The sequence below is a fragment of the Sycon ciliatum genome, chromosome 1 (genome assembly GCF_964019385.1).
Source record: "Sycon ciliatum chromosome 1, ocSycCili1.1, whole genome shotgun sequence".
Classification (NCBI taxonomy): Eukaryota; Metazoa; Porifera; class Calcarea; order Leucosolenida; family Sycettidae; genus Sycon; species Sycon ciliatum.
In genome coordinates this window covers 56,740,286-56,766,282 of record NC_088643.1, presented here as the reverse complement: position 1 = coordinate 56,766,282, position 25,997 = coordinate 56,740,286, and the positions used below count along the sequence as shown (strand labels likewise).

The 25,997-nt window shown below is 48.0% G+C and overlaps 1 protein-coding gene across 1 annotated transcript; it reads right to left on the bottom strand.

Annotated features, from left to right (window-relative positions):
* Positions 1–890: 890 nt before the first annotated feature.
* On the bottom strand, positions 891–25,088 carry LOC135804485 (uncharacterized). Its single transcript, XM_065318367.1, has 19 exons — positions 23,960–25,088; positions 20,223–20,341; positions 19,821–19,917; positions 19,117–19,348; positions 17,442–17,546; positions 16,332–16,538; positions 15,214–15,314; positions 14,210–14,341; positions 13,653–13,732; positions 12,280–12,331; positions 11,655–11,723; positions 10,420–10,508; positions 9,838–9,920; positions 9,310–9,382; positions 8,577–8,754; positions 7,234–7,388; positions 4,569–4,653; positions 3,331–3,570; positions 891–2,829 (listed from the first exon to the last, which is right to left on the bottom strand). The coding sequence occupies exons 1-19, from the start codon at positions 24,899–24,901 to the stop codon at positions 2,752–2,754; spliced, it is 3,117 nt and encodes a 1,038-aa protein (XP_065174439.1). The 5' UTR covers positions 24,902–25,088; the 3' UTR covers positions 891–2,751.
* Between the last annotated feature and the right edge of the window lie 909 nt (positions 25,089–25,997).

The window sequence follows — 25,997 nt, the reverse complement described above, 5'->3', positions numbered from 1 at the left end:
ATTTGCTGCCGGTTCAATGTCCCTCAATTTATTTCACGCCGACCTAACCTTTGTCTTCCTTGGCGGAAAAAATCTATTGGTTACAACACTCTGTTACTTTAGATACACTCAGCATAATCAGGATACTGTACTGCCAAGCTCACACTGTATACGTAGTGCATGCTCTCCGGCACTGATCTGGATTTAAAAATGCAGTACTCAGTAGACTTATGATAGCTGTCGGCCTACTAGTTACACTGTAGATCTACATGACTAACGTCTCGTAACATTCAATGTGTGCTGTATGCTTTGTTGTGTGTAGCAGGCCAGGGGCGTCGGAAGGGTTTTGTAGTGTGGTACGGTCAGCCATCTGAAGTGCAATGTACTCATGGGAGAGGGGTGGCTGAGCTGAATATATTTCGAAAATCAGAGCCCAGATCAGTGCATTTTATTGATTCACGGGGTACCTGGGGAAAAGAGTGGTGGTGCACTGAGTCAATACCGTAGTGACCGTAGCGTATCCGACGCCCCTGTGTTGCCATACCAGAGAGTTTTATGATTCCCTGGTTTTAAAAAAAGAGAGAGAAATAATGAAAATAAGAACAAAGACCAGAATGTAGGGATTCACTGGCCAGAAATACCACGCCAAAAGCTACACTACGTAGGACCGAGGAGCACTAAACTTGAAAAAATCTTTTCAAGTGTTTGGTACTCCCAGTGTAGATCAGGCTAGCTGATTCATTGCGAAGGTCAACCAACCGTGCAAGCTGTTGTACAAGTTGCTATAGCTTCTGCATATCATGGCCTGAGGGGTGCAGTCCGAAGTCGAAGTGTCTGCACTGATCCATGCATCTAGAAGTAGAATAGTATAATTCTGTACTTGTACAGGGATGGTCTACTATAGATAGGCTTACCGGTATGCATGAGCACATCGCAACATTCTGCATGGGGTCAGCAACATGCACTGAGGAAAACTCGCATGACTGAGGTGTTCGTTCCACACCAATCACAGCCGCATTGTTTGAACATGTGCTTAGCATGTGCAGTTTGACAGAGCTCAGCATGCCACGCATGACGTGCCCAGTGCCCATGCCGTCTCAGTTCCAATCTGGTTAGAACTAAGGAGCAGAAGGGTGGTGAGACCCAGTGCACTCGGCCGACCCGAGGTCTCGGCTTCATAGTGAGCTAGACGCACCAATATCATGAATGAAAAGAAAGGGGAGAGGCGGGGGTGGATATGCCGAGTGCAGAGTACACAACTTACTTGATTACAAGCACATCCTGGGTGCATATAGCAAAAGCACTGCCCCACATGATGCACTATCGCTGTACGAGACCCATCCGTGCAGAGCTGACAGCTGGAGACTCAATCAGATCATCCACTATACAGGTACCTGCGTACTCGTACCAACGGCCTTCACTTCAGAGCGCATCACACATTCACCCTACACGAGTGCAGTTGGCCATTCAACACAATTATTGTGTTTTCTGGGATGCACTACCGCAGCAGTACGCGCAGCTGTCTGACTAAAGGACATAACGTGATCTCGGCCTCGCCAGTTCATGCACATGCAGCCTGGCAAGAGTGCACGTGTGAACAACTTCTTGGTGCGTGCCATGCACTGCAATCTGAACTCTCGTACACCTAAAGATGTATACATCGCAGTTGTGTGTGTGTGCACGCAAGGCCTCCTTTGCATGCTACCACACAGTATTCACTACCCGCAGTGCATGCCGCAGTCCAGGGGAATATGCATGACATGATGACTGTGTGCCAATCAAAAGTTTGAGGTAGTTTTCGGGGCTCATCAGAGGTATAAGCATGGCCAACTTTGTTCTGGCTAGAACTGGGCCGATGTACCATACACGTTTATGTGCTCATGCACAGCCCAAGAAACTGTTCTCGGATCCATCTCGTGTATTCCACACACCATCTGGGAATGTGCTCATTCATGAATTACTAGTATTGATTTCAAGTTCCAAGAGAAGTGTCCCAGACTTTAGTGAGTGAGCAAGAGAATGTGAGTGAGAAAGAGGAGAGAGAAGAGAGAAGAGAGAGAGAGAGAGAGAGAGAGAGAGAGAGAGAGAGAGAGAGAGAGAGAGAGAGAGAGAGAGAGAGAGAGAGAGAGAGAGAGAGAGAGAGAAAGAGAGAGAGAAAGAGAGGGGAGAGGAGAGGACGCTACGAACGATCATAAAATACTAACCAATCAGTAATCATCAACAACGTTTCAACTATTGTCTGCACATCATACATGCACTTTGAATGACGAATCAAGAAATTCAATCTCAGATCAAGACTAACTTCACGGCTAGCTCAAGACTAAGTCCATCCATCGGCACCATCTATTGTCTACCAGGAAGCAAACTTGGGTGAACGTGCTGTTTCCCCAATGCAGTGCCAGGTACTAATATCATTCTGAAGGAGTGCTGTTCCGCTGTAGTGATAGCTGCTGGGAGTAACATTCCGGCTGCTACAGTGTCGTATTACTGCAGTGTTAGCTAACAGCTAACACGGCTGGGTGCGACTCACTGGTATGTGCAGCGCCTGCAGCTTGTAACACAGTGTCAGTCCAAGGGCATGACGCTTACCAGCCTCATACAGTCATATGGCTGTATGCCTTCTTGACTACATGACCACAGTCGTTGGGTAGATGCGTCTTCAGCTGTCTAGCGACCTGTACCTCAGCACCCACTGCCTAGGCGTATGCGGCCACCGTGCCTCACAGCGGACCACTGGACACACTCCGGCAGTGGTTTCAGTGCTCCTGGCCTTCAAAAGTGGTTGACAAAGCTGAGCTGCACAGGTATTCGGCATGTTTCATCCGGGAAGTTTGGAAGGTTGACTGGAGACTGAACACGGGACACGGCAGCAGCACAGCAGCAGCACAGCAGTAGGGCAGCAGCAGCACAGCGTATTGTATTTACTGTAGAACGGACTTTTGTGTAGCTGCTGGTCGACTGAATGACGTTGCACGGCACACAAAATGGCTGGACACGTTCGTGCTGTGGAAAATGCCAAGCCTTCAGGTCGTCAAGCTCGCTTGACAGAGTTACGAGCACCGTCTGCTGCTCACCCCCCCCCCCCCCTCATTTGCAGACAGATTGCTGAAGGCTGAGGGTTTGCGGAACACGTTTGTGGCAGAACACAGCATTCCGTTTGCTGTATCCGACTGCTTCTCGGCTCTTGTCAAGCAAATGTTCTTCGATTGCAAACTGGCCAAATATTTTGCTTGCAAGCGCGCCAAGGCCGCAACTGTGATTATGTTCTCCGTTGACATGCAGAGTACATAGCAGTGTGGACTGCACACCAAATCAAACTGCTTAAAATCGCTCGAGGCCCGGTGCACTTACCGAAGGAGTTGGTTCGTCTAGCAGAGGAATTTTGTCTTGGACTCTGTAATTCTCCTCCGGGTCCGCAAGATCCCACACATCAGTCCAGCGATCATTTTTGTCGTATTTGATGACGTCGTTGGGCCGGTGTGCCACTGTTCCTCGTGTGTATCTTGGCTGGCTATAGTTGAACGGGTCTTTCGGGTTCCAGATACGTGCCACCCGGTCCATTGAGCCAGTGATGATCAGTTCACCGTAACACTGTGCGTAATCAACACACAAATACATCCGCAAGTTTTACAACTGTTAGGTAACTGTTAGGTACGGCTTCCAGCCGAGTCTCACGCGAACCGTGAATTTTTTTTTTTTTTTTTAGGTACCTCCTCCCGTACAATCTTACCTACAACCTTTCCTAAGCTGGCCGGTCTGCATGCACCCGTACTACGTCATACTCACCTTTCGTTCCGTTGGCCTGGGTAGCTACTTGCGCGCCCATGTTTGCCATAGCTACCCAGGCCCTTTATATTGCGTTGTTTCTCAGTCGAGCTCGCTCTCTTCAATAATCTCGCTCTCTTCAAATAATCTCGCTCTCGTCAATAATCATAATGTAGTCGTAGTAGTTCGTCTTTGTCTCCGTCTCTTAGTCTACCCTAATAAATGTCGTTCCACCTACCTGTCCCGTTGTGAATTGTCTCTGGAGAAGATGTCGTCAGTCGTCCTAATTCATACTCAACACAACCATGCAGGTTGGAAGTCATCACAAGCATTTCCAGAATGCTACACAAGCCGTGCTGGTTGTCAGGAAAGGCTATTCTCAGTATTCGACTGCCTGGCAGCCTGATGAAACGGTGGCCAACTAGCGAATAGTGCTGTCATCAACCATTCTCTCTTACCGCGACATGCGCACATGTAGCTATGAAAGTAGGCAGTTACGCCATTACAGGCACTATGCTTGAATACGGCTTGTTCAGTGGCCAAGCCTCCATAATGGCTGTTCTTGGCTAAAGCGGGGAAAGAGCTCTGGCAATGTCATGGGGGCATAGAGCAGCACAACCAAGCCCTGGCTACTGTGGTTAGTACGGTAATGTGGTAATGTAGCTATGTGTGTGTGTGTGTGTGTGTGTGTGTGTGTGTGCGTGTGCGTGTGCGTGTGCGTGTGCGTGTGCGTGTGTGTGTGTGTGTGTGTGTGTGTGTGTGTGTGTGTGTGTGTGTGTGTGTGTGTGCGTGTGTGTGTTCTGTGTTTCTGGCACATTGCTCACCTTCACGTCCTTGACAGTAGCTTTGTAGCCCATCAGCTGACGAAGGCATTCACCGGTCTTCAAGCTCCACTGTCGAACTTTGTGTCTGAAGATTGCCGAACAACCCAAGCGTATACGCATGCACACAGATAAGGCCACACATGAACGCGTGCATGCACACACACGCACGCACGCACGCACGCAAGCACGCGCGCGCACGCACACACACACACACGCACATACACACACACACACTTGTCATTTTAAATCAAAAAGTTAGTGCAGGAAAATGAAGACCCGCTGCGTGCATATTTCAGTCTACTCAGTGTAGTTGCTTCCGTGGATTGATTATAGGACGCTTCAATCGTAGTTTCACTTTTTTTTATCCGGATGGGGATGCTCTAAAATCAAAATTTCACCAGTTGTAGTCTTCGGGGTGCTGAGTTGAATGGTCTTGGTCCGAGAAAGCTGAGACGCTCCCTTCCTACTTGAATCCCAATCGAACTCGCGCACTTCCACTGAAACTGGGTGACTGCGCCCTACTAACACGTTAGATGGGGATTTGTATGCAAAATGTCACTAAAAGCGCCATTTCGTTCTTATAAAAGCACGGATGACCGCGATTGGCCCATATGTTGTAGTCTTTTGGACGCTGAGTCGACTGGTTTTGGTCCGAAAAGGCTGCGATGCAGCGTTCCTCATTTATTCCCAATCGAACATGGTTGAACAAGCGGTCACGTGCTCCTGCGTACACCAGTCACCTGGTCACCGTGCCTGCAGGGTACAACTTACTAGCCTGTTTGACCTTTTTTGGGTGCAGTCCTGTCACTCGAGTTGAACTCGAGTTGAACCTTGGTGTGAAAGTTGTCGCCTGCTGGCGTGGTGACCAGGTGATTTGGGCACCCAGGAGCACGTGACCGCTTGTTCAACCACGTTCGATTGGGAATAAGGGCCAAACTCTGCATCGCAGACTTTTCGGACCAAAACCAGTCCACTCAGCGTCCAAAAGACTACAACATATGGGCCAATCGCGGTCATCCGTGCTTTTATAAGAACGAAATGGTGCTTTTAGTGACATTTTGCATACAAATCCCCATCTAGTAGGGCGCAGTCACCCAGTTTCGGTGGAAGTGCGCGAGTTCGATTGGGATTCAAGTAGGAAGGAAGCGTCTCAGCTTTCTCGGACCAAGACCATTCGACTAAGCACCCCGAAGACTACAACTGGTGAAATTTTGATTTTTGCCTTAACTGCCCCTTTAATTTTCCGTGTTTCTAAAACAATTCACCGGTGTCTATCTTAACATAATTATGTCACTACAAACAAGCCAGGGCCTATTATTTGGAAGTGCTGGTACTATGGGTCACAGTGCCAAATGGGCGGCTGGTCACTCGGAGATTGCCCATCAAGAAAGCGGGAGGCGCCTACCTGGAGGCCACATACACAGGCTGAGTGTCGTGCTGTGAACCGGAAGGATTTTTCGAGAACGCCCCACCAGTCCAAGGTGCAGGACGGCGGTAGCACGGGGCGACCGACATCACCCACACAGCCAAGTACCCATGGTGCAAGTGAATTGACACGCAGCCCTTTTGTGCGGGCCCAGATGGCAGGCCAGGAGGTGAGCATGCTGCTGCACACCGGTGCTGACATCAGCTTGATCAGTAGGGCACACCTCAGTCATCACCCAAAGCAGTATATCCAGCAGTCATCGCAAGCAAACCCAAGAGCAGCATCCGGCCCAGCAAAGAGGTCAAGACAGAGGGTGTCCTGAGAATGACAGTTCGTCTGGGTAAGGTCATTGTAATTAACTACCCATTCCATGCTGTGACTGACCTGGTGGTACCCATGATTGGCGGGGCCGACTTTAGGCAAGCAAACCTGGGACTGGCCACGCAGCACCTTGATTCCACAGGGACATCACCAGAAGCTGGAGCCAGTACAGTATCGAAACTCAAGGCCATTGGACAAAGCCAATCGTCCAACCGGAGTGTGTAGAGTTGTGATGAAAGACACGATAGGTCGGGTGAGGGTGAGGAAGCAGTGTTCCCTGTGCACACTCAGTGGCCGGACGCCCAAGACTGAGTACTTACTTGAGCCAACTTTTTACTGGCAGCAATGACACAGTGAGGGCTTGGGCTTGCGACTGTGCGACTGTGCGTATGGTCAATGCAGGGGACAGTGAAGTGGAGGCAGCACCATCTCAACAGTTAAAAGCTGGGAACAAGGCGACACAGATTCTCCAAGTGACCAAACCTGGAAACCGATGGCACTACGGGCGAGGCAGTCCAGGAAGGGACTTAGATACGCAAGAGTACAAGGGTTAAGCGGCTGGCGAAATTCCTCGGGTGGAGGAGGGCGAGAGCTGGACTGTGACGATCACACCTTCCATTGGTGCGACTTGCACACTGCCTTGTTAGGTGTTGACATTGTACATACGTGGCATACCATATATAGGCAGTGACATGTGCTACCTGCGCTTGTGGCTTGTGCTACCTGCAACTCTTAGCACCTATTGCTGGCTATTCTGACACCTTGGCCATATACATGTGTAGTTAGGCCTAAGCAGTGATGTGGAAATCAGTTGTATTCTGGACAATAAACCCGTCTCAGCACTATGCGGCAGTGCTAGTGTAATGGTGCAGTCCCACTGGTATAGTTGCACAGTTGTGCACACAGAAAGGAACTCACCCAGAGCACGTCACCATCCACTCCTCGATCATGTCCAATGCTTGCACAGCACAATAGCTGTCACAGCTCATCTGGTCGAGCTCGGTCCCAGATCGCCACGCAATGAAGGTGACATCGCCGCGACTATCACCAACTGCCAGCAAATCACCAAGTATCTGCATGCAAGATACAGACAGAAAGGAGACAGGAGCATTGCAACACAAAACTTCACAAAGGGATCATTCGTTTAGTGATCTTTATCAGGGCTTGAACCACCCAAGCTGTACATGCCATAATCCAGAGGGCAATGGTAGTTCATCTGCATTGCCCCCCCCCCCCCCCTCCACACACACACAGATGAACATGCATACACACATTCACACACATGCATACAGACAGATAGAGAGACATATGGACAAACATATTCACACACAGACAGACCCCTCACACACAGACATAGTCAGGCACACAGACAGACAGACAGACATGCAGGCAGGCAGGCAGGCAGGCAGGCAGGCAGGCAGGCAGGCAGGCAGGCAGGCAGGCGGACAGACAGACAGACAGACAGGCAGACAGGCAGGCAGACAAATAGACACACATACATAGATCAACAGACAGACAGACAGACAGACATACACACACACACACACACACACACACACACACACACACACACACACACACACGTGTACACACACACACACACACACACAAACACACATGCACACGCACACACACACATGCACACGCACACACGCACACACACACACACACACACACTGTACTGTACTGTACTTGTTGCTCACTGCCAAAACTGGTCACGTGAGTCCCCCCGGGAGAGGGGAGAGAGACTCAAAAGGAATCTTGGAAAGATGACTCAACTGGTTATTGAACCGCCCAACGGCCGACACCCCCTGAAATCCCCAAAACTCTGGGTGGACTTGAAAATGATCCCACTTATGGGCTCACCACACCTCAGTAAGTGGGTGAGGACAAGGTGCAGAAAAAGGATTGACGGCATCAGGGTATCCGTCCTGGGATCCAACTGCAGTTACCCCGGCCCCCAGTGAAGGTAATATTTGCTACTAGTGTGAGTGGCTAAATCAGAGTGGATCTGATAAAAGCTTCACTAGCACCATTGATTACACAAGAGTTAATCTAGCCAGAAGCAGTCCATGGTTAACAGGTATGTATACTTCAAATAGAAAGTATATGAACCCTGGAACCAACAAAGGTGGCAGGTACAACATTACACCTTCAAGCAGCCGAGCCTGTTGGCAACAGACCCAACACAATCAGGCATACGTGTACCTACCAACCGAACTAGCTGGCACACACACACACACACATGCACTCCCAGTTACCTTGATACAGGTACACTCAGATTGCTCTGTGAAGATAACGCTGCTTGAGTGGAGTTCCCTTGTTGGCATAGGTGCCGCTGACGGTGGTCCGCTGCTGTCTGAGTCTATGGACATTCTGGTGGATATTTCTTTCCGACGAGGTGCAGCCAGAGACGGAACTTCCCATGTCAACACCCGCCTGTAAAAGCAGAAAAGTCACATAGCACTTAGGCTGCCCCAACACGACAAGAGAAAACCCGGCAAGAAGGTATGCACTCTGTACGTTAAATGCTACCTGAGCACACGCACACGCACACGCGCGCGCGCACACACACACACACACACACACACACACACACATCCATGCACGCACAGACACATACACACACACGTTCATGTTCACATGCACGCTAATATAGAAAAACACGAGCGAAATGTTCCGTGGGTAGAACACAAATTCGTGTGGTAGTGGTGGTAGTGCTGGTGCTGGTGGCGGTGCTGGTGATGGTGGTGCTGCTGGTGGTGCTGCTGCTGCTGTTGGTGGTACTGGTGTTGGTGCTGGTGCAAATAGTGGTCACAGAGTGCTGGTGGTGGTGCTGCTGCTGTTGCTGGTACTAGTGATTGGTGGTAGTGTTGGTGCTGGAGGTGCTGGTGGTTTGTCGCCATTGTGGTCTGCTTAAATTACCGATGATAAATACAGAAATTAAGTCGAACAAAGATTATATTATTATTATGACTCTGGCTAACTGCTCACCCGTCAGCAGATGCGGAAATCAGTACTGTGTGTGATGGAGTCTCTTCCAAGACCTGTACTGCATTGATACCACCTGCATATGAAAAGCAAACAACTGTGCATTAGGTCGGTCATGGCCGAATGTTAGTAATGCCTCCTAGGTTGGAGGGAACGCCGCAGAATTTCAGTCCATTGCCTTATAATGCCCATCACTAAGTTATCACGTCTGTCTCGGCCAAAGTTCATAAAATGGATAGAGTACCAATGCTTTATATTTGTGTGATGAAGAACAGAAATTCACGGCCGCCTGCAGTCATACTGGTGCTATCAGCACTATCCGAGGGTATCATCTGCATACAGCGGGCTTCATACTCATTGCTACAGACAATGTAGAGCTACTGCAGTCTGGAGGATTGGTTTCTCCGCACTCTTAGGTTTAAAGTACATATGGCAAGGGGAGCATTGTGCAAGAGCCTCAGTGAGGCTATTACCCGCTAACCGTGGCACCCGGCCCGTGAGGCAATGGCAGCACTGCGTGCTATGACATACCACTGTGGTCCTTGAGGATGTACAGCAAATCCGAGGACTCCGTCGACCACACTCGCATCGTGCCGTCAGCCGAGCCCGTCACTCTGCCAGGAAATACAACAGGAACAGAAGCTCCACTTTCTGCTGAGCACCAAGTGCATGCCGCCTGCTGTAAAATTTGGCCATGCTCTATTTTCAGGTGTTCTACACTCTACAGTGTAGGAGCAAGGTTAAATTGTCGATAGTATCACAATGACTATGTTTCACATCCGACCAGGGACTAGGAAGGAAGGACAGTAGCTGGACTAGACAAGACCAGAGCCGCGTGGAGCCAGGCTGGATAATTCTGGTGCAGACAATTGTAAAAGACTGTACACAATGCATGCTAAGCGTACAGGGCAATTGTGCCATGCAATGGGACTAGCTGGACTAGACAAAAACAGAGCGAGATCCAGACTGTGTAATTCTGCTGCAGACAAGTGTTCAAAGACTGCACACAATTCCTGCTGAGTGTGAGAGGATCCAGGGTAATTAGGCGGTGCCATGAGACTAGCTGTCACATGCCACGTACATAGGATGAAGCACACAGACTTATCTACTCACATGCCATGCTGGATGAAGCGTACAGACTTCACTGTGCCCATGTGACCAGTCAGCTCATGTTCCATTTCGTGCCGCGCCACATTCCATACCTGCAAGTGGAGCGACCACACACAGAGCAGCAACGGCCTTTCATGCACGCACTAAACTACTGACAGCACTGAAAACATACATACACACGTATCCATACATACCCCCCCCCCCCGCACACACACACACACACACACACACACACACACACACACACACACACACACACATACGCACACGCACATACACATACACGCACATTGTGTAGATCACGAAGCTAGAGGTAACGTAATCTACGCTGTAACACATCGGCCAGAATGGAGTGGACAATCTTTACCTGACCTTTACGTGCCAACTGCACAAAGCACCAATAGTTACTTTACCGAATTCGTGATAATTTAGGTGCAACACCACCACCGTGGTTTACCTGCTGTTAGCGGCCGGTGTGAGTTCCTTTCGAGAACGGACACAATAATTTACCCTCTTTTTTCTTTTTTTCACACCATCACTACATTCATAATAATATGCCAAATGCCCAGGTTCCCATATGCACACGCAGTCACACACTGCCGCACAGCCTAAGAATTGCAGGACCCCAATGCATGACATGATCAGTGAGTAAAGGTGATTGAGAAGCCCGCACACTGACAGAGTGCCAACTCCCCACTGGTGCAGGACTTTCTCAGTCAGAGGCAACCAGTGGGCATACAGACTCAAGTTCAGATGTTCACCTACATGTACTTCAACTTCAAGGCACTCTATACAACAGACATGATGTAGTAGAATTTAGTCAAGTTGGCCAGGAAGCCTTTCAGTAGTAGGACCTTTCCATTTCCCTTGATTGATTGTGATTTGTTCTGTTGAGGCAACAAACTCAAAGGAGGGTAATGGGCACAGCGCTCCTTACTCTGATTGAGCCCCCCCCCCCCCCCCTGGTGAAAGTACGGCGGCTCTCTACTCATTTGTCGATTTTGTGCTTTATCAGGGAAGTCAACGAAAAAGCAGTTGATAGTCACTGACAGCAAAGGGTTCATAAAGGCTCTTGGGGTGAAGTCTGGGGTTCGCTCCCATACGTTGCATTTTGCATCGTAAGACAATTTCGGAAAATGCCGGGGAGAATGGGTTAAGGGGTGACTGTTTCCCCTGTCCGCTCCCTACTACTAGTGACCTGGATGGAAACATACTATACAATATATTCATGGACTTACAACGCAGAGACGATCCCAGGAGCCGCTAGCGATCCTGTCACCCTGATAATCCAAACATCTCACGCCACCCTGGTAGAGATCACAAATCGCAAGAAGCCACAGAGCAGGGTAATGTCAGACATCCTCATTCCATCTTCTCCCTTCAACAACCTAGAATACTCACTCTGCGAGCATCCAGGTGTTGTTGGTGAATGCTACAATAGAGACAAGTTAAAATGAACAAATGGCTTCTCTCCTTCAGTAGGACTTTGCAGCTGCTTAGTTCGGAGAAGTGCCTCGGCTTTTTCAGCCAGATTGTGAATGTGTGTGTTTGTGTGTGTGTGTGTGTGTGTGTGTGTGTGTGTGTGTGTGTGTGTGTGTGTGTGTGTGTGTGTGTGTGTGTGTGTGTGTGTGTGTGCCTTGCAAGCTGTTGAATGGTGTAACCCCAGCATAAGTTACTATGTCTAACATAGCTCATCGCTTCCGCGATGGGCAGGTCTGAGGTCTGAGATGTGTGTGTGTGTGTGTGTGTGTGTGTGTGTGTGTGTGTGTTTATGTGTGTTTAACCTTTCTTGTGCACATAGTCTTTGCAAAGCACATTTAGGAAATACTTCGCATCATAACGGTCACGCAACAACCCGTCTACCTTGTGGGCTTTGTACGCTGAAACAAACTGGCCACTTCGTAGGCTCCAGATTCTGAAAAACATGCACGCACAAACCACGGTCCACACAGAGTGAAATACATACATACATGCACACACGTAATACCTTAGACTTTATAGACCTTTTATACGACCACAGTTCATTCAGCCCCCCCCCCTCCCCCCCCCCTTCTTTACAATGTAGCTGCCTGGAGTCAAACAGCTTTATCATACCACGGTGAAAACTTTGAATAGGCCTAGAGTGCTCAATACCGAAGGAGGAGCGGTTACACATAATGCCATTGCAAGTAAGGTTGAGACGGTGTCGCAACTCGGAGTTGCATGCTGGGTTTGCAATCGTCAGATGACGAAGAAGTGACCATTCGTCACCTGATGATTACCGATCCGACATGAAACTCTTGCGTTGTGACACAGTCTCAACATTCATTGCAATGACCTATGGCATTATGTATATCATAACGTACTACTCGTATAAACAAAACCCACCAACCAACCACGTTTGACCAAGTTTTGGCATTTAGATGTACCGTAAAGTGGTTTGAGTCTTTCCCTCAACCCAGTGAAAGTGGTATTTCTGTAGTGTTCTGAAAAACTGAAGTGTCCCTTTTTTTCCCCTGCGCTGTAAGCCTTCGTTGGTAGTGCATTGTCAGCCTTTGCCGGCAGTGCATGCTGCATGTGCATTTTCAGGTCAGTTTTGAGTAGCTGCACAGTAACTCAGGCCCGTCGCACCAACTTTGGAGGTGGGGCGGCCATGGAAGGGGGTCCGGGGGTCGTCCCCCAGGAAAAATTTTAAAAATTGAAGCCAATTGCAAGCATTTCCGGGCATATGGTGCCATGTCAGTGTACGGTAACTACAATGAAAGACTTTTTGACTCTGCAACAAACCAAGAAGATGCTACGAGCGGGGAAAAAACATTAGTTTCAGTTTCAGTTTTGTTTATTTATGGATTTTCCAGAGGTAAATGGATACCTAACATTACCCTCCCCTGGAAAAAAATCAAAAATAGAAGCCAATTGCAAGCATTTCCAGACATTCGGCCAATTGGTGCCATTTCAGTGTAACTGCAATGAAAGACTTTTTGATTCTGCAACAAACCACGATCGGGGACAAGGATTTTCCATGTTCACGCTTAGCTGCGATCATCGCACTTTGCAGTGTGCTAAAAAAGATAATAAAAAAATAAAAACGGCCTCAGCCGGCTGTGTGGGGCCTTGCAGTTTTCTGCCTCGGAACACAAAACACGTTTCAGAGTAATACGGCCAAGCGCTCTCTGCCTTGACAGCACCCGGCACGATTTCGCCGAACACACGATAAGGTACTTTACGCAACCACAGTAGAAGGACAAGTCGCGTACCTAACAGCTCCGTCGGCACAGCCACATATAACTCTCCTCCGATCCACTGCCACACAGTAAATACCACGTGTTTCTGGACTCTAACCAGGCCAGAACAAGAACACACACACGTAGACAAACACACAGAGACAGAGGGTGAGAAACTGAAGCGCAGCTTGCAGTTTGCATTCGCTCAGGTTTGTGAAAACGTCTAGAGTCCGTTCTGCAAACGGCATCAGAGACTATGATCATACGGCACTGGCAGCTCAACTGCTAGCAACTGCTAGGTAGCAACTGCTAGGTAGTATAGCAAGGTAGCATAGCAAGGTTCCAGATTGATTGTCAATATCAACTGCAGATGCCCATATAGTGCGGGAAAGATTGCCCCATCATCACCCCCAAATCCCGCATCAATCGGCCTCGCCTGTGTGCGACCTGTTTGTTTGTTTGTTTGTATTTTACTTCACCAGATAGTACACATACGAATGCACAATTAGTACACACTCATGCATATCGACGTTCACATAGCGAAATTGAAAATTCACACTGCGATGGCAGTCAACCCTTAGCACCACTACCTGTATTTGCTGGACTAGAATCATCCGTCGGAATGGCATTTCGTCATCCGGGATAACTGAGCTCCACGTAGGGGCAGGCTGCTTCCCTTGCTGTGAGTGCTCGTATACCTCACTGTCCTCGTCCAAACGCATCTGTTTAAAAATCATTCATTGGCAATGTTGTTATAACACACACACACACACACACACACACATACACACACACACACATATACATACACACACACATATACATACACACACACACACATACACACACACACACATACATACACACACATACACACACACACACACACACACACATACACACACACACATACACATACACACACAAGAAAGATACAGTGTTAATTGTATAGCCGGGAAGTAAATTTATCTAATTGTGAGAGCATACAACGGCTACAGGATTTCAAGAGTCTGGATATCTGGACACTGTTACAAGTACTTCTCAAGTACTGTTACTGAGACGTGCCAAGAACATCACAACTATAATTATTGAGGTCAAAGAGGAAAATTGAACCATGTTACATGTTGTGAAACTCTGCTATGTGGCACCAGGTCAATACATGTCCTTACAAGTACAGTAACCATGGTAACCGCTTATAACATGACATGCTAAGTGCTGGTCAATGCAAGTACATGATTGTACATGACTGTAAAATCAGGAGTCCAAGGCAACCCGGGTTGAACATCTTTCACGATGGCAGAAACAGGCATTCGCTAGCATTTAGATGGTTGCCCGTGTAGATTACTGATACACCGACAAACATTCCACTTCCTAGGGTCTTGCATGGTCATGTGAAATGCTGTGCAGTCCAGGCATGAAACACGCACGAACCGGTAAGTGCAAGCGGAGCATTATGTTAAAACGCTCCAGTCAATCTGTGTACACGATGGGTTGAAACCCGACCCGGAAACGAACTCAACCCGGGTTGAAAGGTCTCGTGCAAACACAGCCGGCCAACGCCTCGCCAGACACGGTTCTCCACACTGACACTCACCTTGGGCCTGCCACAACTCCTGAACTCATGTGCTCTGGTGGGCAGTGGTGGCAGTGGCTTGGGCGGCTTCTTCTCCTTCTCCTCCTTCTTCTCGTCTGGATCTGAGAATCAGTGGAGAGTTCGTGTGCACGCTCCATCAAATGCTGGGTCATTCACTAGGAGACATCGCATGTCACAACTTGTAGAGCATCAACAAGTGTTAGTGGTGACCACTCTAAGTGAAAGCTGCACCCGGAAAGCAAGCCTGACCAGATTCACCTTCATGATCCGAATCTATCATCAGCCATTTTCTCTATTAAAGGCTACTCTATTATACCGGTTAAGAGTCGACACCGTACTGTAAATATACAAAATTTCGGCGCTGCAAAATTTCGGCACTTCACGATTTCGGCACTTCACGATTTTTGACATTTCGGCATGGGGTACAGGGCATGGTATAGTGCGACAGATGCTGTGAAAAATTTCATCGGCGTTTTAATTTAGGCGATTAGGGTCGGTGCCGAATATAGCCGAAATTAAATAGCTGCCGAAAATTTGTATATTTACAGTATCCGGAGGTCTTATTTCAGGTTTTACAAGTTTTTAACCCAATGGAGCTAGGACATCAACAAAATAAATAATGAAAGCTCTTCTCGTCGGAAAGTGAAAAGGTGAAGCGTCCAAATCCTGGCAAGAAAAAAACTGGCAAAATGCATACACATAGTGCACTCATGCATGCATGGGTGCAGGCCGTTTCCGGTAGCTTCCGGTAGTTCCCGGTTAACAGTCAAATTCTGGTTGTAAGTCGACTCCTACCTTTCTGATTCAATTCTTTAGACATGGAAGGTAGACTTCCAGCTGGACCAGTAATCCAGTACTATGCTACACTAGTCTTACATGTTGGAAAATACGAGTGAACAAACATTCCAGGAGAAAACCAAATACACGCGGAACTATGACTTTTGCCTCAAAGGTTGGGGGTGTATCTTACATACCCATAACTATGGGTTCACTCCAGAAAGAGAAGGAACGCCTGCCACCAGAATTCACGTGTGTATAATATGAAGGCAAGGGATTTCCGCAGCCTAGGATGCCTTCATGAGCCGCAAAACATTGGGTTTCTCATTGAACGCACTTACAGTCACTGCTCTGCACGCGAGTCTCCTCCTCGCTCGCGTCGTCGTCGCCGCTTAGCCACTTGTCGTAGTCGTCGCCCTCCTCATGGCACTTGGCAACGCGATCCAACACACGCTCGGTAATCTGTTTAATCTCCTCCTCGCTCAGCACCTGCAGCCACTGCTTTTGATCCCTTCGATCCATTCGATGGTTTCCGAACCTGCGTCGTACTGCACAGAGATTCAAGAATGTAGTACATTGATGTACAGAGATGCAAGAATGTAGTACATTGATGTACAGAGATGCAAGAATGTAGTACATTGATGTACAGAGATTCAAGAATGTAGTACATTGATGTACAGAGATGCAAGTACGTGGTACATTGCAGTACAGTATGCTCACTAATACCACTCAGGTCAGCTGATATCAGGCACTGGTATCTACTATGCCTAGTGTCGATACATTCAGGCTCACCTGGAAACACTGCCGACAATGAAGAGTCCAGAGTACTACAGGTTCTGATAGTTTCATCTTTTCCTGTCCTTATTTATTTTATTTTAGGACTGAAGCAGTGCCTTCAGTGCAGTTTCCAGTCAAACTGCCCATCCACGAGGGGCTCATTGCTCCCATTTTGGTCGCGGCGTGCGTATTCAATAGGAAATACAACTCCACGGAGTACTCGGGACCAAAATACTTGACTCAGCGTCCAGAAGATGACAACCATGGCATGCCCTTTTTAGCCGAATTTCAGCTTGTGTTGTTTGTTTGTTTATGATTTATTTTGAGTTGGTTGCCTCAAGAGTACAATGTACAACAGTTACTTCAAAGAGGGTCGAACAGTTATACGTGACTACACGTATCCTCAAGTTGACCATGAGCACGAGTACATGGTCTATTTGCTGGAGTGCAGCAGGAGCAAGCCCAGAGAGGCATTCGCTGCCTTGATCAGTCAGTAGATTAGTGCAGGGACTGTGGACTACAAACGTCATATGTTTTAACTTATCCACGCTTCTTTCGTGGATCATTGCCCATTTCGTGAGAGGCCTGGTATTAGCAAATGTCTACAATGAAATTGTAACCTCCGGCTAAGATAAGCCATACGCAGAAGCAACGGTTTTAGAAAATTGACATACCATACGCCATGAAGATATCATTAGACTTTCGCCAAGCTTCAGCACCCAGCTTCCGGGCTTCGTTTTGAAATCGCGACATCAGGTACTTCATACGAGCGGCTTTCGCTGGAATGAACACGCACAAACACAAGAGCACGCAACACAAATGCATGTAATGCTACCGGGCCACCAAAACAAGACCTAGTCTACGGGTTGTCATGGTAATGAGAGCGGTTTCAAAGGCATGACGGGCCATGGAAGTTTGAGGGTGACAAACGATAGAGCTTGAAAACTCAGGGCCCTCGCTATGCTTTTTTGCCTAGGTCATCATGCATGCTATTCGAACTGATGGAAACGTTTTTGGAATACAATCATCGGCTACATCATACAACGTTTCCATCAGTTCGAATAACATGCATGATGACCTAGGCAAAAAAGCATAGCGAGGGCCCTGAGCTTTCAAGCTTTCTCATAATATGGTATGTCAATAGCTTATTTCATTTTCTCTCCTTTTTTTCTTTTTCAACTCATAGCCTGGAACCCGCACGCTGAGCATTTCCCTGCGCTGCAGCGCTGCATGCATTCCCTCGATACACTTTGCTTACATACACATTCTATCAAGTTGTTTCGCTTTGTGATCCTGCAGTTGAAAGCCCTATTTCAATGTGTGGTCACCAATCTTTGCCGGCACGGTACGGGACATGTACGAGATCGGTCCAGCCATGATGCGTCACGTGACGGCGGCCCTACGCCTACGGACCGCAATCACCGCACACCGAACAAGTTCGGGCATGATAACATCTTTTCTCCTGCCGAGTAGATCCAGTTCAGCGGTCTCTTGCTGTCGACGCATCTTGTTACGAAGTTGGCGAGTCTCCAAACGACAGGATATTTGCTCCATCGTTTCTTGCTGTCGGTGTAGCCTTTCGCGAGCACAGCGACTCTCGAGGCGGCGGGACCTCTCCTCTCCAATTTTCTACTCTCTGTGTAGGCACTCTTGCCGACGCCGTCTGCTCAGAGCTTCAACACTGTCACCCCTGTCATTTGCTCTTTCTCATAGTTCTCTGTTGATGATCTCAGCATTCTATTTATACAACCGCGCCCATTAAAACACTGCAATCTCCCGGTCCTTACATTCCCGGCCCATTACCAGCACATCCCTAAACGTGGAAGAGAAAAAGACATATGGATACGAGTAAAGAGTAACTATCCATCACTGTAACATGATACTATATACAGTCAGAAAGTGCAATAACTAGTTACTCTTAACTAGTTACTCTTAACTCGTATCCATATGTCTTTTTCTCTTCCACATTTATTTATGGCTCAACATCCGAGTTTCAAACATCCCTAAACATTCGAACAATGATGCGACACCGTCTAAGGTCTTTATAAATCAAACCGTGACCATTACAATTCTGCGATCTAAACCATACCACAGTTTTAGTAAGCTAGCCACTTACCGGTATATCCTTTACTGAAATTGTATTCTTGAACGCAATATTCTTCTTTCTTTTTCTTCTACTCCGCTCCATCAGCACTCGGCCAAAGGTAGGAGATTGGCGTCCACCGGGCTAACATCCAGCAGCCAAAGCTGGGGCCTTTTCTTACTCCTCTAAATCTCCTTCTAAACGAAACTGACAAGTGTCCCCATAATTCCCCCAACGCAACCGAAGGCCGGAGTTGTGACATTTACCTTTATCCTCTTTCTTTTTCCGCTCGTTTTCCCGGTCAGCCTCTTCCTTCATCTCCCGCAAGTGCACAGTCCACTGGTGGTACTCAGCCTTCCAGTCAATGTACTGATATTGGTCATGCGTTGCCTGGATGTCAGTGGGAAGATGATCATACTCATACTGCCTGCCAAGTCGAACACACCAATGCTCCCAGTACATATCTCGGTTGAGAATCATCTTCCAGCCTTTGCACACCTGCATTGCAATGAGATTGAGCAAGGGCCGCATGCAAGTGCGCACATACGCGTTCACACACACACAAGTGCACACTCGCATGCACACAAATATACACCCACCCACGTGCACTGTCTCTCTCTCTCTCTCTCTCTCTCTCTCTCTCTCTCACACACACACACACACACACACACACACACACACACGCACACACACACACACACACACACACACATACACATGCACACACACACACACGTACACACACACATTCAATAGTGCCTGGAAAACATAGTACTCTGGAAAAGATCAGCCCAACAGTCGTGTGTATGTGTTGACTGGGGCTCTAGGGCGAGGAGAACTTACATAGTATCAGTTTGAAACAGAATTATTGGCAGTATTGCATGTATAGTGTCCAGTTTTGCAATGGAGTATGGCACTGAAAGCAATGAGGTTCGGCCCGGCCTGTCTAAATGTTACCACTGCTACTTACCAGTGATAGTCGGCACGCATCGTGCGGCTGGAGAAAGTGCAGAATTCTTGCCACCAGGTCACGGGACGCCCGGTGAAAGAAGCCGCGATCCTTCACTCTGCGAAAACGTGTGACAGTTAGGCAGCAGTGTGTTTCAAACATCATATCCAGCAGCAGCAGCAGCAGCAGTAGCAGTATGCAGAGTTGCAAGCTGAAATCCTGCAGCCATTATTCCATACACAATCTCCTCACAGCTAGCTGTTTCAACCTCGTAAGATCTCGTCAGCAGAGCTAAGAGTGACTGGCCGAACCGATGGCAATGAAATCTAGTGAACAACAAAGCATTTTAAAGCGGCTTCAAAGACTCAGAGCCAGATCTATTTCATACACACAGCGGATACAGTCTGATCAATCACTCCCTACCTCTGCCTCAGACAGTCGGCGAAGTATGCGGCCAGTTCAACGGACTCAACCGATTGCAAGTCCTTCATCAGGTCTTTGCACAGCAGCAGCCTATCAAAACCGCTCATGACTGCAAAGCACTGCACAGCAAACGGAGAACACCAACAATGCACAAGCTGGTTCTCCATAACAACACAGATCGCTAAGTGGAGGCCAGCAGCTGGCCTTCACAGCATGCATAACGATGAAGCACAGTCGATTTCCTTCATGCGAGGCTGTTTTCTGAAGAGGTGTGACCAGTGTCCTGGAGGTAGGTTAGGTTGAGAGCCGTGCAATGGCGGTTTTCAAGCCATCAGTGTGAATTTCTAGGGTAATGTTAGTGCCACCGGTAATTTTTAGCTTCTTTGCACACCGGTAAATGACCGGTAAATGAACCATCTGATGCAGAAAGGTAATTTATGACATGTTAGGCCATTTTGTAAATCAATGTAACGCTGTAAAAGGAACGGGACACACGGAGTTGAAATATAAACTTAGTAAAGGGGCTCGTGAATACGAGTTATGGGTAACTGTCCACCACTGTATTTTGTACGGGGGCCAGGGCTGAAAAAGTGCTTCAAAAAAGTTTCATTCCGACTTTTAGCGCACAACAATTTGACACCACAGAGTCATAGCGGGGCAATACAGACATGACATCTTTAAAAAACCGCTTCGGAAAGTGAATGGAAGGTCCCAAACGAGGTGATTTTGTCCTCCACTCGGGCATTACGTGCGGTATGCCCTGGAAGTCGTAGAATAATGACTTGTCAAGACCGATGAGACTTCCCTACACAACCCCAGTGCAGGCCCTCTGCAAAAAAACTTCAGTCCTGGTATTGTGGACACGCAGGTGATGGTTTCGGCACCACGAAGGGCCCGGGCAACAATTTCGAAAGTGGAGTAGGATGTGGTATGTCCTGACTGACTGGATTAACTCTCTCTCCTCCGAGCGACTTCCGAGTCAGTCCTGGTATTGTTGACACGCACGTAGCGGTTTCGGCACCACGAAGGGGCTGCACCTCTAGCACTAACAATGTGAGTTTCACGACGGTAATCTGGCACCATCATCCATTATCAAGGCTAGCTTGCTCATGGACCGTTGTCTTTTGCTTGAATGCCAAGTAAATCTTTCACAGTGTCTGTACGTCACAGTGGAGAACGAGTGAGTTTTCTGATGCTTGTGGAGGTGCCGGGATGTCGAAGGGCAAACGTGCGCCGAGGGCAACTCAACAAAGCGTCTCTGCTCCCGTCGTCGAGCCAGGACGGATAGATTGCATTTTCTGTCGAAAGTTGTTGCTTGGAAAGAAGCACACGTACCAAAAGACATCTCAGTGCCAATCTCTCAACGCAGCCCAGAAAGTGCTCGATGCAGCCGAGGTAAGAGAGGACAACGCAATTGGAATTGCTATTGGGTCCCTTTCATGCCTGATTGCTCGAGAGGTACATTACCATCGTGACTGTTTCCGCCATTACACTCGAGTTTTGGAAGACAAAAATGACATCGATTTATCGGACAGTACAGGTGGAGAGGCGCAAGTGTTGGCTAGCTTCCTTGCAGTAATCCACGAACAACTAGTTGATAAGACCGCTCTTCTTTCCACAGCTGACCTGAAGGCACTATACAAAACATGTTGAACTCAGTGAGGTAGGCGTGAGTTGCGATGATGATATCAGAGGTGAGAAGCTGAAGAATATAATTCTGCATGAAGATTTGGTGGGACTATCTTCTGGCCTATCATGCTCAAGCAGTGCTGCAATTGATCTGCTCGAGGCCGGGTAGCCTTCCGCAAGTTTGTTGAAAAGAAAAGACTTGCGGCACAGGAAAAGAAGTTCCTGGATCCCATTCCAAAATTGAAGCTCAAAACATTCTCAAACAGAAATTCACGAACGCCAACCAGAGACGCTCTGGTGAAACACACCGCCAGAGCTAACTATCAAGCTGCAACCTGGAGGAAGTCACTGGAGGCTCAGCCTGACATACCCTCTCCATCCACTGCTCACCAAGGCTGGAAACTAGTGGACGGCAAGCTCCAGGTTGACTGGTTGTCCCTGGAGCCTGCTCCCAACGCCCTGATGGAGTTTGTTAAATGCGGCTGCAAAACTGGCTGTGACGGAGGCCGCTGCTCCTGCAAAGCACAGTCTTTGCATTGCACTGATGTTTGTGAATGCAGCGCTGCAGATAGCTGCCAGAACAAGGCCAGTGATCTGGCCAACTAACTGCCACTATAGCATGACATTGAGTTTCAATTACGTACATCTACATTACATACACATCCATGGACAATGTACACGTAAGTGTATTGTGCTTTTTTTACATTCCTTTCTGGCATTCCTGCAGTCTGCATATAACCCAATGGTTTTCATTCCGTATCGTCTCAACTTGATTTGAGTCATTCAATCGTTCTAGAACATTTACTGTTGGCTAAAAACAAGAATAAAACAGTAGTTGCTATGTTGTTGCTATGCAGTTGCCATGGTTACCATGCATGGTTGGCATGCACTAAACTTCAACGGCTAATTTCAGCACCTTCCATCACATTTCGAGGGTAAAACATATATATCGTTGAGCTCCTTGTGGTCCCCTCTACACGTTGAAACTCTCAAAAAGTTGTGCGCTCTTAACTGCAACGAAAGTAAACATTTTGGGCACCTGGCCCCCGTACCAAGTTAGATAATATGCAGCCGTAAAGTGCGACAATTAGGCAGAGATCAGTCTACAGCGGTGAACAGTTACTTACAACTTGTATCTAAGCATCCCACAGCATCCCATTGCTTTGTAAGTTGCTAATCTCTTCCCACTTTGTGTACGTGCTCTTCATTTCTTTTCTTTTTTTCCTCTTCTTCCGTGGTTGGTCTCACCGTCTCCTCAATTCAATTGGCTGTCTTGACATGCCACGAGGTGCAGAAATAAATAAATAAGGCCACCTAGAATTAATTCGTTGTTTCGGGTCACTTCACTCATCCGTACCAGGGTCGGTCGGTCGGGTTTATTTTTTTTTTATTTTTTTATTTTGGTTACGTCCATGTGCATACATGTACGGCATCGAATAGCTTTTGTCCATCTAGCCAGTCGATCAAATCTGACTGTAATGTAGACAATCCAGCGCAGTCATTGTCCCATCAGATCCAGGTCCCCTCCAGGACCAGATCTTGGCCTCGCTGGCAAAAGAGTCTGACGAGCAGCTCTCACCTTGAAAACTTCTGTAAAATAATAGCGACAAGGTGGCGGAGCTGATGCTGTTTCAGGACCGATTGCGGATCGGAGATAGAAGACAACGTCATCACCAAGCACCTGTCATTTGGCTAGCCATGACCATTGATGACTGCTTCTGAGGGCGATATCTGGACTGCTATTATTAGGGTCGCGTGTGTACATAGTCTAGTCTGTACATTTGCATCCACTATAATTTTAAAAAACATTTTGCGGTCGGGTGAAAAAAGACGGTCGGTCGGGTGACCCGAAACAACGAATTAATTCTGGATGGCCTAAATAAATCCATGAGTTCCATTACTTTTTATATTATATTATTGGCTCAACACCCAAGTTTCGAAATAGAACTGCAAGTGTTGAGTTGCGGAAGGAAAAGAGCAGTACGAGGCATATGGCCTCTAATTTCCTAGTACTTTGAAAATCTCCGTGAAGTCCAAATTTTACAGTAAAATAATGTTCCGGTTCCACAAACCCTGAAGTAGTGTATGCCTACGCACATAACACTTACCACCTCCAATCTCTCCATGTTTGCTGCCTGCATGCGCAAATCACGCTCCTCGGCTCCCAGGGCACGCACGCAGTCACGACGGAAATGCTTGTCGACCACCTCGCCCCGATAGTGCATTGGCCCGTGCAGGTGATACGTGACCAGGCCCGGTGGTTGACCCACGGTCAGGGGGCCGGGCGGCCCTTTGTGACGGGCTCCTCGTACTCTCTGAGTCAGTGCAATGGTGGACGTGCCGCTCGCACCACTGTCTATGGAAGTAGAACTCCGAGTACGACTGCTGACGTGCATGCGCCTGGACGTTTTTGTCCAGTCTGTGTTGCGTGTTGCAGCACCCTGGGTCTGGTGTTGATGTGCTTCGTGCCTGAAAGGCCCGGAAACAATTGTGTTAGGATTGCTCCTAGTTCTCCGTCGTGTGGATACACAATGGCCCGGTGCTAGAGAAGAAGCTCCGGAATTCAAAATGGCAGCAGCAGCCGAAGGATAGCTAGATAATCTTGATTTGCTATGCTGCAATGAACTCCTGCTACCTGTGTTATCAGCGCCATCTTTGTGTCGATTCCCAGGTATGGACATGTCAGGGAGACCACTGCTCGACAATCTCCTATCGACGACATCTTCTTCGACACCAGCCAAGTCCGTGTTGAAAAGATTACGCGCTGCACCGGCCATGTAGATGGCCATGTCGCAGTTTACCAGCGGTGTCAACGCCAGCAAGATCTCCTCTTGTTCGAACGGGCTCAGTGACTCGCTAAGCTTGCACAGGAACACACGCCGGTCTCGCTTTCTCAGCCACTTGTAGCTCTCCAGCACATCTCGCGCGGTCAGAGGGTCGTCATATGGACGTACTTCATTCGGGGAGGTTGCCTTCTCAGCCACCCCCGGCACTGGGCCTGGTCCGCGGTTTGGTTCCTTCGGAGGCCTTCTTTTCTTTGCAGTGGCCATTGCAGGCAGGAGCCGAGCGCGAACTAACTATTCTCTGCTGAAATCATTTAGGCAACTGCCGGCCGTGGCTGGAGAGATTTTGTTTGAATCAAGGAGTAGTAAAATACCATTTTTACTGCTTCCTTGTTTGAATGAGCCCAGGCGGACCCAAACAAAGCCCGACAGCATCAGCTGATCAAGGCCAAGGCCAGGGGTGGTTGTGGCAGGTTTACTTCCTCTGGCACTGGCGCATGGCCAAGTCTTCTACACCGGTTGCTTGGTGACTGCCTGTGATCATGGTGATTATGGTGATCATGCCTACATCGTAATTATGTGTACAAATAATCGTAGCCTCAGACGTAGGGTTGACAGTCGGAATTATTTCACACCCGTACCCGGAACCAGAGAGAGTTCGTCGTTTATACGATCGTATAATTAATTAAACGACTCCCTGAAATAAACGACTCCCTGCTGATCTGAGTCCAATCCTGCACACCTGATGAGCCGTCTTTATCTATCCGGCGAAACGATGGTCGTGTGAAACTGCTGATTGTTACCGCTGCTTATTGTCCATCTAAATATTAATTGTCATAGTCGAAGTACAGTGCTGTTTTACTGAGGCGTTCGGTTTTTCATGATTCTTGTTCGCATAGCTTCCCCTTTTATTGATCTTCGCATCTTTTGAGCCACACAAGTTGTGTGTAATGTTGCTTTGCGTTCTTGAATCGTGGTTTGACCGTATTGTCCAATTGTCTTGCCAGTATCGTCATCGACATGCATGAACATCCGCCAACGTCCTTCATATCACAGCTGAGACTTTCAGCCTGTGCTTATCGTGGTTGCGCTCACCTTCCCCTCCTGATGTTATTTCTATAACTTAGAACCTTCCAAGTTGGAAGGCTGTTGGAGTGCGCATCCAAGATGTGCTAGAGCTGTTAGCCAGTTAGTTGTAGAACGTCAGTACCGTCGGTCAGTGTCGTGCAATGTTATCGCATGAGCTGATTGTTTAGTAACTGGTGGTGTTAGTGGACACTATAGTGTAACTTGTAGTTCCTTGGTCTTTCTCTTTTGTATAAATTCAACCTTAGCTCTCCATCTGAGTCCATTCCTGAAAGGG

Excerpts from the sequence above, each read along its gene's own strand:
- LOC135804485 (XM_065318367.1), bottom strand. The coding sequence starts at position 24,901 with ATGGCCACTGCAAAGAAAAGAAGGCCTCCGAAGGAACCAAACCGCGGA. Across the intron at positions 12,332-13,652 it reads TGTGCCGACGGAGCTGTTAG|AATCTGGAGCCTACGAAGTG; the intron begins GTACGCGACTTG and ends CATGTTTTTCAG. Across the intron at positions 9,383-9,837 it reads CATCCTCAAGGACCACAGTG|GTGGTATCAATGCAGTACAG; the intron begins GTATGTCATAGC and ends TTTCATATGCAG.